The sequence below is a fragment of the Mchenga conophoros genome, linkage group LG4 (genome assembly GCF_057382185.1).
Source record: "Mchenga conophoros isolate Kocher_MC1m ecotype Shallow Benthic linkage group LG4, M_conophoros_male_GT1.1, whole genome shotgun sequence".
NCBI classification, from domain to species: domain Eukaryota; kingdom Metazoa; phylum Chordata; class Actinopteri; order Cichliformes; family Cichlidae; genus Mchenga; species Mchenga conophoros.
The window spans coordinates 37025215-37043086 of NC_140529.1; the positions used below are offsets into that span (position 1 = coordinate 37025215).

The window sequence follows — 17872 nt, forward strand, 5'->3', positions numbered from 1 at the left end:
CCTAGAGACTGATATTGGTGTTCATTAGTGGGGGGGGAGAAGCACAGGCTATTATCCATTACTGACAATGGCGTTAACGACATGAAGGGGATGGAAGATGAAGATCACGTCCCTTCAGTGTTATGAAGCGCTGGAGTGCTTAATCGCTCATGCTGACCAAATCATCCTGCCAGTACAGAAAGAGCGTAATTCCTCTTGTCAAACAATGAAACGTTTTCACAGAGCCGAACAAAAATCCAAGGAAAAAGAAGACGGAGGCAAAGAGGGGTCCAACGAAGCATCCGGCACCAATGAAGGGTGACTAGATGGACTGTGATGGATCCTTGAGTACAGACACACTGAGGACTTCATCTATAGGTTTTATTTATCATTCATTTAGTCTGAATTGTCAGAGACTGGTGAGAGTGGCCACCTGAGTGATGTCTTCAGATTGCCTGTTCTGCCAATTCAAAAGTAATCCCTTTGCAACACTAACAAAAGACAGAGCAAAGCAGCATGCGCTTATATTCATGGAGTATTTGGAAAGGGAATGGCAACAATGTAGCCATCATTGTGACGTGTGATGTGTCTTTGATCCATCACAGCTGATTTAAATGGCTAAATGACCTCTTCAACGTGTCTTGAAGTTCTCCAGAGGCCTGGTAATGAACTAATCATTTGATTTAGGTGAGATCTAAAACCTGCAGGACACTGGCCCTTGAGGCCTGGAGTTCATCATCCCTGACCTAAACTATCAGATGTCCACTTCAGCTACAAAACTATGCAGGAATATATTTATACGTGGAAAGGATTTATTTGGAATAAATAAGTCTAGAGTTAGACTGATCTGAGATTTTACCGCCTAGCCAAGAAGAATAAATCCATAATGCAATTAAACATCGAGGCTGCAGAGCAGAGCGAGGACTACAGTCAGCACCTGCAGTCTGAGATTGTGGAGGAGAGCTGCTTCTCCACAGATATCCTCAGCTGATTGCATTGTTCGGTCCTCTCTGACACACATGTATTTACGTGTGTATAATCTCTAACCCCTCAAACAGAAAATCTACATCTGTGTAAAATACTGACCAACTGGAGTTAACTTATTTTCATACACTTCTCTGTATGAGAAAACACTTTTAGAACTTGCAGGTTACACACATTTTAATATGCATTCCCGATAGTGGTCGGCCAATTTCCCCCTCAGCCTCTTGAAAGCACCATCTTTCTTTATCTGAATCTCGACAACAGTTCCAAATTCCCCTTCAGCACTAAACATGATTACAACTCAGACCCATGTCAGTGCTTTCTAAATGAGAAGCCACTGGTCATGCAGATTCTCCGTTTCAATCCCTCAACCCCTGGGCCATGCACGCAGCTTGCCAAGCAGACCATCTGTGTGATTCACTCACGCGTCCTCAGAGAGGCCTGACAAACAGACACCGGCGTTTGTCAGGACTTGGCAAAAGCAGCTCGCAGCAGTTACCACGAGCTCTTCCTTTTGAGTCGCGCACGTTCTCCTGTCGGATCAGAAAAATCTCGCTTCCTCGCTGTCTTTGAACAGCAGGGAGCTGGTTCTACCTCAAAGCACTCTGGCAAAGACTAATTCAGAGTTAATGCCCTGGTGAAGGGTAGTATTGACCTGAGAAGATAATGTCATCACACATTAGCTGCATTCGATGGGAGTTAGATGATAAGATGATTTCATTAAAGCTGAGACTGAGTGCAGCAGCAGATGCGCTCCCGGAGCCTGAGAGCCAAACGATCTATACGCAGTACTAGAAAGTTGCACTAAGTAAATTTACACATTGATGGTCTCAGAGGATAGTGTAGTCTCAGCACTCCCTCATATATACAGTGTGTTTACCAGCTCACTGCTCAGTCACAGTAGGAGTCCTTGTCATGAACAGAGCTGCCCCATGAGGTTGTTGAGATGTCTTACTGAAAGGTAAAAACCCCCAAAGACCACCAGGAAACCTGACCTGCTTCCTTAATCCTCCACCTTCATTAAAAAAGCTCCAAAAACTCCAAATTTAGGATATTAAATGACAATCACGTTTGTTTTTCTACAACTTAATGAACTCTAAAAAGCGGAAGGCTCGTTTCATCGCTGCATCTCAATACGTGATTTTCTGTTTGTTTCCTTTTGTGGCCCATGAGTCCATAAAGCACCTTTATCTATTCAGTGATATAAAACAGATTAGAGCTCGCTCACTCCACAGGGAACCCCAACCATAATCGAATTTTTGGGGAGGGTAATGCAGGTGTATTCATAAAGTGAAAGGCTATTTCAAAGTACTGTCCAATAAGCCTAAAAGACATTTCAGTAAAGGCAAAATAACTTGAGGTACAGACGTAAAGGAATTAAAAATAAGAGTGAAGAAGAAACTTGTCAGATGAGAGGTAAAAGGTCCAGTCGCTTTCTTTCCAAGCTCCTTAAAAGTACAAGCGTTTTTTCAAAGTTTGCTTTGCTGCTTCTGCACCTTCAGCAGGTGATAAACTGTATCAAACTATACTCTGTTATTTATTTATGTGTCGACTGCTGTGATGCAATTTCCCAACTTCTGGGATATATCAATTATGTCTTATTGTTGTCTTCAGATTACTATCATCATTATTATGGCGATCGTGGCTCAAGAGTTGGGCGTTCGCCTTGTAATCGGAAGGTTGCTGGTTCGAGCCCCGGCTCGGACAGTCTCCGTCGTTGTGGCCTTGGGCGAGACACTTCACCCGTTGCCTACTGGTGGTGGTCAGAGGGCCCGGTGGCACCAGTGTTCGGCAGCCTCGCCTCTGTCAGTGCGCGCTCCAGGGTGGCTGTGGCTACAATGTAGCTGCCATCACCAGTGTGTGAATGTGTGGATGACTGGATATGTAAAGCGCTTTGGGGTCCTTAGGGACTAGTAAAGCGCTATATAAATACAGGCCATTTACCATTTATTCTCTTTATTAAAGGTTCATAAGGTGGCTATTAACCAATCAGTGCTTCAAAAACAGATTTTTTGGGCGGGACACGGGAAAATAAAGATGTTAGAAGAGGATCGATGTGCACTTAGTGAGGCTTCCTGACTCAGCTGCAGCTGTCCGACTTCCATGTTGGAAGTGTTACAGTTCCAGCGGAATGGTCAGCAAATCCATGTGTACAAATGACAGGCAGCCTGGTTCATGAATGGGTGTATCAGGCTGTTTAAAGATCACCTACACCTAAAACCGCTGTGTTTCATCATCCCCCAAAATCAATTTCAGCTGGAAAACTGCTGCCGTGTTTCTCCTCTCTCTATCTTTACTATTAGTTTCCACCAATCCCCACTGATCCCCCTACAGAAAAAAAGACATTTACATTTTAATGTAAAAAATTACATTAAAAATGCAGAAAACAACAATAATCTGCACTTAAAATCTTCCACTATTAATCTGGAAATTTAAACAACAACTATACAATAATTGTGCACCGGTGTTTTCCATAGATGCGGATTCTGTTAATTCTGCTGCCGGGTGGAGTCAAAGACAGTGACACTGTCACAGGATGTGCTCACCAGGATGCCAATGAGACAGGAAGTGCCGGGCTAACTGGTTAAACTTTTAAAAATATAAGTGAGGGGACAGTCCATTAGTAAACCGATTAAACCTCCACATATACTGTATGTAAAAGTCTGTGTGTGGGGAAAAACCGAGCATGGACATGTTTCTGTCTGTTCTTTCCTCTCCATTATCTCACTTCACAAATCCTCAGATATTTTGTCCTGTTTCCTCAAAAAAGCAGATTCAGCATCACCAAAAGCTCTGCAAACTAATCTAATTTAGCCCAATATTTAAGAAAAAAAATCACCTGGTGCAAATTTACAGCTCCTTTAAGAGGTGAAGACTTGAAGAGGTTCTCAATGAGAGTGATGAGTTTAATTTTCCCAAGAAGGGGATACGGATGGAAATGAACGTGCACACGGGGAAAAAATGGCACATACTGTCACCATCCATAGAGCACCATCAAAACAATATTCCAAGAATGTCCACAAGGAATAAACTACCTCTGTCTCTCTCTCTCACACAGACACACACACACACACACAATGATTCCCAAAGACCCATTTTAATGCGACTGGCAGCTGATTTAAGGCCCAGCCCTGAACCCTGGCAGCTGGTGAGACGAGGGATGTTGGGAGCGCTGTGTTTACTCGGGGTGTACTGTGGCAGCCTCGTTTCCCTCTAAAGTGTTTGTTTGTTTCTGTTTGTCGTGGCTCTGCTCCTCCTCGCAGCCTCGCCTTTTCGTCTCATTGACTCCCCGTCCTGATGTGTGGGTGCAGAGTCCATTAGACTGAAGGTCTGGGGGAGGTTAGGGGTGATGTGTCATTAGTGCTCTCTGCATTGCACCCATGGCTCACTACTTTGCAGCCACATTATCTCACACTGCCCACCTCATGCACCATACGGGATTGCTCACTGAAGGAAATAATCATTTGATGGTAGAACGCCACATTCTCCAACACCAAATAACACAAAATGGATCAAGTTTGTCGGAAATTATCTCCCATACGGCCAGTTTCACTCAGAACAATTAGAAACAGATCCTACCCACACAACTGTGACTCAATTGTTGGCAACTTTTTCACAAATGCCTCTTTTTCAGAAGCACTATCAAACACGCACAATAATAAAGGATCCAGGAAAATCCTGTTAGCGAGCACAGCGGCATCAGCAAACCCTTCAACATTCATTCGTCTTAGTTTGACTTCATCTTTTTCTTCTAATATCCTCGCACCACTAGTTTAGCAAGCACTTGGTTTTTGAGTTTTTACATCAATAAGGGCACAACAAAGGCAGGCAGATTTACACCCACAAAACAGAAAAATGTGGACGAAACAGGTCGTCAGGAGAGATCCGGATTGGGAATTTAGACGACTGGATTACAAAACTGTTGAGTGGAAAACGACTTCACCAGTTGGGGTCATTTTATGTAGCTTATTTAGCAGCAGTTAGTCTAGGTAAATAATAAAATTAGCAACACAAGTTACGTGTTATTTTCTTCTGAATAAGTGGGAGAAAATGGATGGATGGATGCAAACAGTGCTGGCATGATCAGGCCTCCAAGCGTCCAGTGAAACTGAAGATAACAGGTCATGTGGATGGGTAATAACCAGTTTGCAGTTTTGTCACTAACAGAGATGGGTGTAAACTGATGACTTACTTCAAGAAATAAGTAATGTAAGGAATTACTATTGCAAAAACAGCGATTAGATTATTGTTACTTCCCCGTAAGCACGCTGCGTTACGGCGCTATAAACCGTCGTGGTTTTGTTTGTGAGAGTGTCTCATGACAATGACGTAAGCGCTGCACACGTCTGTGGCAGCGGCAGACGTGTGCAGATCAACATGGATAACATGGAGTGCAGGGGAGAGTACGACCAGGCAGCGTTTAAAGCGTGGACGTATTTATATTTATTTAAAATATATTTAAAAGTGACGAAAACATTAGCGTGCGCTGTTCACTCTGCGTTGGAAGAAACGTCTTTCTACAGCAAAAAATTAAACTTCAAATCTGAGCACCGAGCGCGCTGCCACGGGAATGTGACATTCACAGGGACACCCCCGGATCCTCCCACTGACATGACCGCTGTGGGCAAACCTCCACCCGCCCCACTCCTGCTGAACAGGTGACAACAGATTTAAGAGCGACAGGACTCAGAGCTGCTGAATCTTTGATTTTATTTATTTTTTGCTGTGTTTTACTTGCATCTATTTGAAAGAGTGTAAACACAAAACATTATTTTATTTTATATACTGGAATATGTAGGAAATAGGTTTAAATGTTAAACACATTTCTTCCAGTCACAGACTGTTGCATTTAATTTAATTTTTGCTTGATGCAATGTGCATAAAGATAAAAGATTAAAACCAATCATTTAAAAAGAGGCTTTCCATTTGATTCAGTTTTATGTGATGGATTATGCATAAAATAGCATTGGGCTGAAAGGTTTATTGCTTTATTACGTTTTCAGGTTGTGCATCATGTTTTTGAAAAGTAACTAAGTGACTAATTACTTTTGGAAATAAGTAATCAGTAAACAGGTATACTTTTTTGGAGAAGTAATCAGTATCTAATTATTTTTTTCAAGTAACTTGACCAACACTGGTCACCGACACCACCACTGCACTGTATCCTGATCCTTTACGTGTCATTTCACCATTTTCAGTGTAGATTCAGAACGTTTGATTTGATTTGTGTCTTAAACAGGAACATAATCTGCTTTAAAGTCGAGATTCTTGATAATTAATCTTCAAACGCAGCTTAAACTTCTGAATACAAATCACTAAAAATGTACAAATTTAAATAAGCGCCACACATTATGTTTTAACTGTCAGGATCAGACTGCACAATGTTTCTGTGTCTGAGTAACTTTCTCTGAGGCTGGACTTGGACAGGACAAAACCTACCTGTGAGTGATAGACTGTGACCGCTACGGAGAAAATCAAAAGTCATTAAATTAATAGCTTTATGTAAATAAAATCGCTCAGAAATAAGCCTTCATATTTACATTCTGATCCAAGTTCGCAGCACAGGGAGGGAGAGAGGAATGCAGACTCCAAATCTCCAAATCACAGCAAAGTGTTTTACAAGACGGGACTTTGTGTTCCCGTCCTTCTCCCTGGCTCACATCGCTGCTGTCATCTTCTTAGTGTGAAACTGAAGGGCATTTTCATCGCCACGTTCCTCATAATCCTGCTGATAAGCAGAAGGAGAATTGATTTCAAACCTTACGTCAGCCCATTTTACTTAGTATGCAAAGCCTGAAACTGTCCACTGGGCTTCTGCTGCCTGCTCTGTCTGAAGATCAGCAGAATATTTAAGAAGGCATGCTGTGTCTGTTTTGTGGCCCAGACAGCTGGGTTTGTGCTCGCTACTACACCGGTATATTTCATTAAAACTGTAACAGAGACAATCAGCCCGGGTCAGAGGACAAACTGTTGTATGCATGAGTCTGAAGAAGATATGGCTGCAAGGAACAATATAGCATTTTTAATGCAGCATTAAAAGCTTTGCAGCGGTAGTTGAATAATAAAAGATGAAACGATTGGCGAGAAACGTGGCCGCCTGCCAGCCTTAATGCTACGTTTTATATGCTGTTCTAACACAGAAAGAGGCAGTCGTTACGCTGTTAGAGCAGCACTGTGTGACAAACGCATTAAAGTTTATCTTCATTATCAAAGTGACTGAGCCTAAGAGTGGCAGGGATTTTCACAAGGCATTTAAACGGAAACTAATACACAGTTCATTCCAACCAGTTTGTTTTACTGGTGAACTTGAAAGACTGACTGATGGAACCACAGGCAACGGCCCTCCTCACCATAAACCTTACCAACGTATCGCCATATCCTTAGCATCCCATCCCACAAAAACGCCATCATTCAGCCCAGATAATCCTCCAATGAGTGTCTGCTATTGTTTGTGTGTCATTAACTATGTCTGTATGTATTGTTTTGTTCCACCCAGCTGTTCATCCATCTGTTGGGACCAAGACATCATGTGCACGCCTGTAGAGTGGCTCACAATTTCCCTCCAACATCCACCGCAGCTTTGACGATGAAGCGATGGCTGTTCATTACCTCTTCATCCCACTCCAGTCAATCATTCCTCATTTCTCAAATCATTTGTAAAAAATGACCTGACTATGTGTTGGGTCTACAAAACAGGAAGAAGAAGAAAACTTCCAGTTTTAGATAGTTTGTTTCTGCAGTTTCTCAAAGAAAACATGTTAAAAAAAAAATTCAGTATCCCAGCGTTCCGATCTCTTTTTCCTTTCTCGTTCCCTTTCAGTATCGTAGGCCACACTGAGCCATACACAAAGCTGTGCTGTAAAGGTTTCTGCATAGACATCCTGAAGAAACTGTCCCGCACCATAAAGTTCTCCTACGACCTCTACCTGGTCACCAACGGCAAGCACGGCAAGCTGGTTCGAGGAATCTGGAACGGGATGATCGGAGAGGTATGAGCAAAAGCAGCTAGTTTAGTTTTGTTTCAAGATACAAAATCTTTTTTCCCCCTCTTTTATAAAAAAACAAGAAACAAAATCTACATCATAAAAATCCAGGTCTGAATGTTTCAGAAACTGAAACTTGATCTACTGGGATTTTTAAACAAAACCATCTTTAGGGTTTACAGAGAGTAAACTATCCCACAGGACTGGAGTTATACGAGATGAGGCCTGACTGCTTGATAGGAAGGTAACAGGAACTCAAATAACTACTCATTACAACCACGGTGTGTAGAAAAGCCTTCCTAAAGGCCATGCTGCCCACCTGCCGGGCAGGGTGACAACAATATCCATAAAAAACACTGAAATTATCCAACCAGGTTGTTCCGCACAACCAATTCAGGGTCACAGTAAGCCAAGGTGAGAGGCAGGGTACACCCTGGACAGGCCACCAGTCTATCGCAAGGACATGCACAGAGACAGACAACCACTCAAATTTGCATTCGCATCTACGTCTAGCAATTAACCAACATGCATGTCCTCAGACTGTGGATGTCAGAGTACCCGGAGTGAACCAACGCAGGCATAAAGAGAGCTTGATAAAAGTCACCCAGAAAACACGTCTGAAACTGAAAGCACAGTGAAACTAGAAGTCGGATTGTTCGTTTTGATGCTGAGTGTCAGGCAACAATAAATAAGAATAAAAACCCTCAAGAAGACAAAAGTCTGGTCTCTGATTGAAAATGTGTATGACAAGGTCGACTGGGTCAACACAAAAAGGAGGCGCAAGTGTCCTTGTGAATGATGTACTTTCAGATTCCTCTGACCGGCCCTTCTCCTGAGTTGTTGCAGGATATTAGTAGGACCCCCCCCCCCCCCCACACACACACACACCCTTTTTTATCAAAAACAGGAAGGCTATTGTGCTCAATGAGGCATCGACCTCCGCAGGAGAGCTAATGGCTTGCATGAGTGTCTGGACTGTAAATCTACCGGCTCTCCATCAGCATGATAAACAGTGGTGTTATATAGAAACAAAAAAAGGAGGGTTGCAAAGTCACAGTGGAATCTGAACTGCACTGCTGTGGTTCAAACATCAGAAAAAAATAGCATCAGCGTTTTTCAGCCAGACCATCCAGAGCCTGCAGTCTTCAGTCACTTGTTCCATTTCCAGCTTCTAACATTTGGTAAGTGTGACTTTATGTAATAGGTATTATACTATATGCTCCAATACATTACGATGGATTAGAGATGGATTAGATGGCAAATCATGTGTTACAATGCACTGGAGGAAAAAAAAAGGCAGGATAACACTGGCAGTTGCTTTTGAGCTGCGTCCATCTGGCTGCTAGCTGAGCTCTGGAAGAAGCAGGAAGTATATCACCCTCAGGGGCAGAGGCCCAGTGTGTCGACTTCACTGATAAATGAGATTTATCTCAAACATCAGCAGAGGATGTCCTGTATTATGTAGCTACAAAGACTTTGATTTATGATCACATCATACAAACATCTGCTATCTGTTTGTACCTACATCCAACCCCAACCACCCAAAAAAAATCCAATAAAAAACATAAAATCGAGACTCTTCTTCTGCCACAGGTGTTCTACAAACGGGCCGACATGGCCATCGGTTCACTGACCATAAATGAAGAGCGCTCAGAGATTATTGACTTCTCGGTGCCGTTTGTGGAGACAGGGATCAGCGTGATGGTGGCTCGGAGTAATGGGACGGTCTCTCCTTCTGCTTTTTTAGGTGAGGAATGTTTCCTAGAAGCATTTTAACTAACATCAAAGCATCACTGTGCAAAAGGCCGGAAAACACGCGAAAATAAAGAAACTCATATCTCGACCTTTTTAGGCTGACATGCAATATGTGAGGCATCACAACTGCTTTCATTTAAAGTCACTTTATCGTTATATAAAAATGCAAAAATAAAACATTACAAGGTTTTGGTTTCTCAGTCAGGAGCTGCTGCAGTTTCACAGGAAACCTTTTGAAACTTTTCTACCCATTTTATTGATGTTTGCAATAATTACCTTTGTACTGGGTAAAATGATTTCACTCGGCTGGGGATATTTCAAGTCTCTTTGAAGTGGGGCCGTGCGAGGTTTGGATCCACGGTCAGTGGACCTGTGGCAGATGGCAGCACCACCAACCGACACACTGTAGTAATGTTATTAGTCACAGCTTCACTGAAGAAAAGCGTAAAGTAACAGAACTTCAAATGATATCAATAAAGTATACCATCTATGTGTTTTGCAAATATTGACACATTACGAATTATCAGTTTATTGTAGTGTGACCTCGTGGTCTACAGACGTAAAGTACCTGAACATCTATAAAACACTCATATTTGCATATATCTGCAAACATGTGCACTCGATTGGCTGTGCTCTCTGTCCCCGCAGAACCCTACAGTCCAGCCGTGTGGGTGATGATGTTCGTCATGTGTCTCACAGTTGTGGCCATCACAGTCTTTGTCTTTGAATACTGCAGTCCAGTTGGGTATAACCGCAGCCTGGTCAGTGCCAAAGGTGAGTCTCCTAACCCGGTCCAGTCCATCAGCGCCTCAGCCCTCGAACAATTAACCAAACAGAAACTTCATGCAAGTATTACAAGGACACAGATACCTGCTAATTGGGGCTAAAGATCTATTAAAACAGTGCAATTTTCCTCCAATTTCCTCCAAGACTTTGACCCGACACTCGTTGCGAGGCAGCTTGTTTTACGCTGCGTGTTGTGTACCTCAAGTCGAGTGTTTTGACCGATGCACAAAACATTATATTGATAGAGATACGTTGTAATGGCCGCTATGATCTTCGTGGGTCTTCGTTAGATGGTGCCTTGCAGGGAAAAGCCTGTTCTAACGTTTGAGTCTAAGGTTTATTTTGAGCACCTGACGGTTCTTTTTACTTCTCATCAATGAACTCTCTCCACACTCTTTTACGTGATTATTGTGTACGTAGCAGAGGAGGTTTGATGTGTCTGAGGTGGATTGGTTTGCTGCATAATTTGCATACTTTTCATAACCGAAGCACGTCCCTGCCACAGTGGTAGCCCCTCGTTCAGGAATGAGCTACTCAATCTGTTTTGGCCGGTCCTTCTGTGGTGGCTACTGCAAACCGTCATCTAAAGCAATGAAAAGATATTGCAGTAATTGGTGTGTTTTGCCATTAAATATAATTAAAAGGTTTTGTAAACTCATGAGATGAATAATGATTTAATCCGGCTAAAAGCCTCAGACTCTTAGTTGTCAAGGACTCATTCCTTCTTTAAGGTGAATGTTTGCCAGAGGATAGAAAAAAAATCATCTTTTGTTTAAATTCAATGATATATTGGTAGCAACATTTACCAAATACTGTGTTGGGTACCGTAATGAGCTTTTCTCTAATGGAAAATTAACCTGCATTTAGGGCTCAGTGAGGGTCATTTTGGACTTTGGTTATTTGTATCCATGAAAATCTTCTTAAAATCTTTGCACCCACAAAACCATTTTACATTTTTATTTTTTCTGAATTCGCAAACATTCTCGGAAAGTTTAAAGTGGAATTTAATCCATGCAGAAAATATTGATCAAGATATACATTTTCCATTTTAAACTAGCAAACAAACTTTTTTCCAGTATGCAGCAGCAAAATACCATTTTAATGTAATTTTAAAAACTGATTTAAAACATGGCAGACCTGACTTGTTAAAGGTTTCATATCCAATCCTGTTTACAGTGGCCACATTGGATCGATGCCTGGTAGATTGAGACGCTGCAGTTTAATTTCAGAGCCATGTGGGTCTATGAAGTATTCTATAATGGATGAAGGACATATGGGTTAAACCCATTTAATCTTTATTACAGCAGTCTTTACTTTTATATATTCTATAAAGTACGACATATATGACGTCACAAAGGTAACAATATAAACAATAAAACAATAACAATAAATAATAAAACACCAATCATGTTCTTTTTGACATGTAACTTGAGATTTACCCAACTGGTGTCTTTGTGACCATCAGCACATTCAGTTACATATTATTGCTGCATAAGTCAGTTTGATTTAGACTGAAATACTACACCAATAACTCAAGACCAGTCAGTAATATTTGGGTAATAAAGAGTTAAATGAAAGCTGACATAGGCAAACTTGGACAACGTTCTTTTGTATATACTTATCTAATCAAATACCAGTTGCAGCCGGTGTGTTCTCAAATTGCAAAGAGTCACATCACAGATGGCGCAAACTGACTGACATAATCCACACACACATCTTCACCAGTCCATCTCAGAGTGACTGCAGTCGATCTAAATTGTACAGTAACTGTTTGGAGAGTGGTTGCCTCCCACCAGCCAACCTGTGCAATCACCAAACTACTAGGCAACTACCAATTTTCAAGGATGTTGCCTTCCTATTTCTAGTTTACTGTGATTGAGCCATTAGGGGAAAAACTCAATTATCATCAGAAGTGAAAGTCTGAACAATAAGTATAACTATGTTTGTTCATCCCTAAAGTTTTCTCTATCACTAATATGTTACCAAAAAACACGTCAAGATATTAATTAACAAATAAATATTTTAAACGTGTTAGATTTCACAGATACTTGGGTCATCGTCTTGGCCGGTACTAAATGCCCCCTCTTTACTTCATCCTTTCTAGATCCCGGAGGTCCCACCTTTACCATCGGGAAGTCTGTGTGGCTGCTGTGGGGAATTGTCTTCAATAACTCTGTCCCTGTTGAGAATCCAAAGGGCACCACTAGCAAGATCATGGTCCTGGTCTGGGCTTTCTTTGCCGTCATCTTCCTGGCTTCCTACACAGCCAACCTGGCAGCCTTCATGATCCAGGAGCAGTACATCGACACAGTGTCCGGACTGAGTGACAAAAAGGTACAGACCTCTGTCATTGACCGTCCTGAGCGTGTTGCTGTGTTTAATGTACAGCTTAGGAAAGTGCTCTATTTTAGGAGTGCAAACAACATGTGGCAGAGCTATGAAGTGTAAACATCCAGAAATGCCAATGTCATAGCTGTGACTTTCCACTTTCCCTGCAAAACACTAAAGGGTTCACACAGTAAGTGGGGAAATTGAATTACACAGCCAGACTCTTTGGAAGGTGATGTCAACGGAAAGCCTGTGAAACATAATACACAAGTGGATTTTCTGGGTAGACGGCGATTATATTTTTCTGGTATTATCTTATGCATATTTGTCTGGCCCGGGGATGTGTTTTATAGGAATATTGACGAGGAAATCCATGTTAAACCATCAGCACAAAAAATGATTTGCAGACTTTTTGCTTGCAGGCAACTGAAGGGATTAAAGAGGCATTTGAGGAAAAGACCAAGCAGTCCGCCGCTCATTACGAGTCTAGCAAAGTCGTTTACAATTCCAGTTTCATCATACATTAACTCTGCAATGCAGCGAAGGAAACAGAATCAGTCTGACAGTGAGCCCATAGATTATTAAAGGGAATTCTGCATGGCAGCATGGTGGGAAGTGAGCGCTCAACTGCTGTTGGTCCAGCTGTGCCGAACCCCTTAGGTTAAGTAAATGTAAATGAGGTACAAGAAGACACCACAGAACGTGACCTTGTATCAGAGGAGAGTGATAGAGACAAGCTCAGCTACTTTCAAGGCACTGCAGTGTTAAGGGAGATGATTACCTCGTTTGTCCAGAAAAGGCACTTCACTTACACAACAACTTTTTGCAAGTCGGAAGTTGGTAACACGTCGCTACCCCGAACTTCTTTTGGCACTAACCTTTAAAGTAGGGGTGTAATAATTCTCCATAACCACAGTTCATGCCATGCTTTTTCTTCAGAGTTGATGGTGAAAAATATTCATTATTCTGATGGCTTTCTGCAAAATCTTCATCCAGGTGGATTCAGGGAGGTTGGTCAGATACTCCTGATAAACAGAAATACTGTGTCGTTTATTTGTTCATTTTTGACTTTTGGATAATGTGCCAGATGTTCAGAAGTTCATGTCTGATGGCTTGAATTGTAAAGATCAACAGGTATCAGATCAGCACCTACTGACCAATCAGTTCTTGAGACAATAGCGTCACCCTGGAAGATCCCTGGGACCTCTGTGTGGACACCAGGAGGGTCTAAAGATTCTTATTTGCAGCTTTAGTCCTTTACATTTCTTCTGTTGGCTGCAAATAATTTCACAACAATTTTATTGTTTATGCTCCTTAATATAAAACCCTAAAGCAGGACGTCCATTTGTACCTGCGGACCTTATCAAATTTCCACGCTGTCTAAGCCAGGCATGTCCAACACATTTTACACCGTGAACTACATACGGCCCACTCCCCTGAAGCTCCCGTCTGTCAGTGTAAAGGAGTTCAACTACACTTGCAATTTCAACAGAACGTCTCAGTTTTTCTCCAAGGTAAATAAATGTTGCTTCAGTAAATGAAAGAAATCTATCAGCGTGACTCTTTGGGCTTAAACTGTAAGAAATAAATGTGTAAAATTACAGAAAAACATCGGTTAGCTCACAGCCTAGCACTGTTTTTTTTTGGTTTTTTTTACTGTAGATCCAAACGTTTTTATAGCAGATGGGAAATTTTCAGTCATTTAAATGTTTTTCTATTACTTAATTACTTCAGTGTACCAAGAATGACCATGTGGGAAGTCTTTATTAGCGAAAAAACCTCTAGTGGGCCAAAATGCTTTTCTGTTGCTGGGCAGAATCTGGCCCCTTGGGTCGTATGTTTGACATCCTTGGGTGGATTTTGTTGATCATTCTGCAGATGAAAAAAATGAAAACTAAAAATCTTCCGCACATCTAAAATTTAATAAAATAAAATAATTAATTGGTGCCTTAATGACAGAGCGTTAATACTAGCATTAATAGTTCAGCCCTTTTCATCTTGGCTTCAGATAGGCGATACTACACTACTGCACACTGACTTTCAGTCACTCATACAGGCGGTTTTTCTGTAGCAGCTGTGTTGGTTTCAGTCTGTATAGTCAGTGTAGCCTCTTATTTTTAAGATAATATAGTTTCATGTTCCTTTGGGAAGTCTTATTTGTGGTCAGATGATGCCAATGACATCTATTTCATGAGAACATGATTGAAAGCCCTGGGTTGATTTATTGAGTTGATAACCACCTTTGTGTGACTGCTTACCCTGATTGCCAGTGTTGGAGTAAGTGAGGTGAAATGATATCCTGGGTATGTTGTACTTGCTTCGTACTACAGGGCCCCGACTGACCATTAATAACGCTGATCCTGGGCTGATGTCAGCAGCCTGTGCTGCAGCTGATGTGATTTCCTCCAGAAGTGTTAGCTTCTGCCATGCAGACTGCAGCAAATGTCATTTCTCTGTTTTCTCATATTATCTGTCACATTATCAGATTTTCACTGTAATATAATTAGACAGTCATAGTAGAATTTGAAAAAACAAATCACAATGATTATATTATTATGAATCCTAGAGAAAATTAAAAAACAGATAACGGGACTGGTTAAATTAATAACTTTGTTTTTTGAGCAACGAGGTGACGAAATGCATAACTGTACAAACAAATATAATTTGTTTACATATCAATCTCTGTGCATTTTATCACAATATTGATATTTCATTTCTAAATATGAAGACGGGATACGTTACGGGCGGAGACTGCACTGGTGTTCCTCATAATGCCAACACTGTAACCTGTACTCTGCCACTTCGGTTGCTCTGACGACTTGTGTTTAATGTCAGTCTGTTCACGAGCACTCTGTCTTTCTGACATGCAGAAATTTTATACAAAGTAACCGCATGTTCAGCTTGTAATCAGACACAATCAGCTCCAACAGAACAGCCTACAAGAGCCACATCTAGAAGCTAAACACCACAATACGGGAGCCACCAACCAGCATTGTGGGGCTTAGTTGTATTGTTTAGTTGTATTCAATTTAGAAAGACTTCCTTCAATGAAAAAACAAAACAAAACAAACAAACAAAAAAACCTTCGGCATGCTGTGAATTATTTTGTCTGAAAACAGACAATATTGGATCCAAAGATCAAGTTTTTTTTAATGGAAATTGTAATCATCACATTTCAGTTTTTCCTTGAGCCTTCTTGTTCTTATTTCTCTTTCACATGAGGAGAAGTGCTTCCTCATAAAACATCAGAGTGATTGAATAATCTATGTCTATATGCCATCGTCTCTCCTGAGACACTTATTCGATCAACGGCATTATTTTTGTCATTAAAAATTGTTATTCTACTTCCAGTTTCAAAAGCCGCAGGAGCAGTATCCTCCATTCCGCTTTGGTACCGTCCCAAATGGCAGCACAGAGCGCAACATAAGGAGTAACTATCCCGAGATGCATGCCCACATGGTCAAATACAACCAGAAGGGAGTGGAGGATGCCCTTAACAGCCTCAAAACAGGGTAAGTGTCTGCCAGGAATCGTAAAAAGTCTCCTCACAGCAGACGTGTGACTGAAAGAAGAGCCAGACAATTACACGATGTCCATTTGAGTAAAAATCCTTTTCTTTACCCTGCTAGGAAACTGGATGCTTTTATCTATGACGCTGCTGTGTTGAATTACATGGCTGGCAAAGATGAAGGCTGTAAGCTGGTGACAATTGGCAGTGGCAAAGTGTTTGCTACCACTGGTTATGGCATTGCACTCCAGAAGGATTCACGCTGGAAACGACCCATCGACCTGGCCCTGCTCCAGTTCCTGGCTGATGGTAAATTCTTCATTTAATAGATTGCTTTAATATTTGTATTTGCAGTATCCCCATAAAGCTGAATAAGAAAAAATTCTAATGATTGAAAGCAAAACCTATACTGTTGTAATAAAAGGGCCACACAATATTATTACAGTAAAATGTATCTGAATGAGAGAATGAAAGATCATAAAAGCAATAAAGAAACTTTCATGAGATAAGATCAAATGTGATTCATTAGGTCCTTAGGCAAATTATTGCAAAGCCTCGGGCAAAATCCCCATAACCTTTGGCAGAATATGCAGTAGGTAAACATTTGGATAATAAAGCACACTGTCAGACTTATCACTGCTCAGATCAGCAGCAAAGGCACACGATTTAGGCAGGAAGATTTTTATTCTAGAGGGAAGAAGAGGAAGACAACAGCTGTCGTAAACATAAAGATCTCACAGTTTTTGTGGAGGCAGTTTAGGAAGCAAACAAGTGACTGAGCCAACACTGTTGGTGTTGCCAAAAAATGTTTTCAGATGATCCGGATGGTGGTTTATGTTTCTTTTGATTTGTAGCTTTATTTTTACTGATATCGCTGCTAACATGTTTGCTAGAGCCAGCGATGTGAAAGCTTTCTTTGCAATAATAGCCATAAGGCTGGGCGATGGTCTCCATCAGTGGATCATCGTATCGTCCCCCTGAGAAATCACAAATAACCAATGGCATCGGTGCAGGACATACAGGGGCTGGGGGTTAAAGTTCACTTGTTAAGGTAGCACTTTCCACCCTCTGTAATGCATACTGTACTGATCGAACAAAACAAGCAGAGCACTACAGCTCCCGGTGACAGAGAAATACACACACCAGAGAGCACTTCCCCTATCCAACATTACGAGAGACGCTGCAGCTGCAGCAGTTGGAGAGAGTCATTTATACAGCACAAAAAAAAAGCATGATTTAGACACTGTAATTAGTGAGAATAAGTTGAAAGTTATCATTTGATCAGTTGCCTGGATCTTTTTTGTAATTAATTAATTACTTAATTATTTAAGGTCGTTCTGAGTCCTCCAGTGTTTGGGAAAAATCTCACCTGGTTCTCCTCTAGTGTCCGCCATGACCTCTGCATACATACGTAGTATGTAGTAGAGGCTGTTAAGCTCTAATTTAAAAATGAAACCATCCTTGCGTTTTCTCTCATTTTGAGATGCACCAGTGCAGCCATTCCACACATGCACATTTATTCCAAAGGAAGCAGAAATACGTGCAAGGA

At 41.4% G+C, this 17872-nt stretch overlaps 2 protein-coding genes across 8 annotated transcripts in view; one reads left to right on the top strand and one right to left on the bottom strand.

Moving 5' to 3' along the window:
- The window catches only part of LOC146576711 (uncharacterized), a 152108-nt gene that overhangs the window by 93824 nt on the left and 40412 nt on the right, over positions 1-17872 (bottom strand). Inside the window, exons 4-5 of one of the 4 annotated variants that reach the window (XR_014892271.1) lie at positions 13694-13840; positions 11749-12806 (exon numbers count right to left, since the gene is read on the bottom strand). The exons of 2 other annotated variants lie outside the window; for them this stretch is intronic. The gene's annotated coding sequence lies outside the window, so the exon portion shown is untranslated. Of the gene's footprint in view, positions 1-11748; positions 12807-13693; positions 13841-17872 lie in introns of those variants that run through there. One more of the 4 variants, XR_014892272.1, reaches the window with a different exon arrangement.
- grin2ca (glutamate receptor, ionotropic, N-methyl D-aspartate 2Ca) overlaps positions 1-17872 on the top strand; it is a 78206-nt gene that overhangs the window by 56961 nt on the left and 3373 nt on the right. For all 4 annotated transcript variants that reach the window (XM_085272159.1, XM_085272161.1, XM_085272163.1 and 1 more), the window contains 6 exons: positions 7784-7952; positions 9540-9693; positions 10350-10475; positions 12592-12821; positions 16167-16327; positions 16445-16632. In XM_085272159.1, coding sequence (XP_085128285.1) covers positions 7784-7952; positions 9540-9693; positions 10350-10475; positions 12592-12821; positions 16167-16327; positions 16445-16632 — 1028 coding nt within the window. The remainder of the gene's footprint in view (positions 1-7783; positions 7953-9539; positions 9694-10349; positions 10476-12591; positions 12822-16166; positions 16328-16444; positions 16633-17872) is intronic.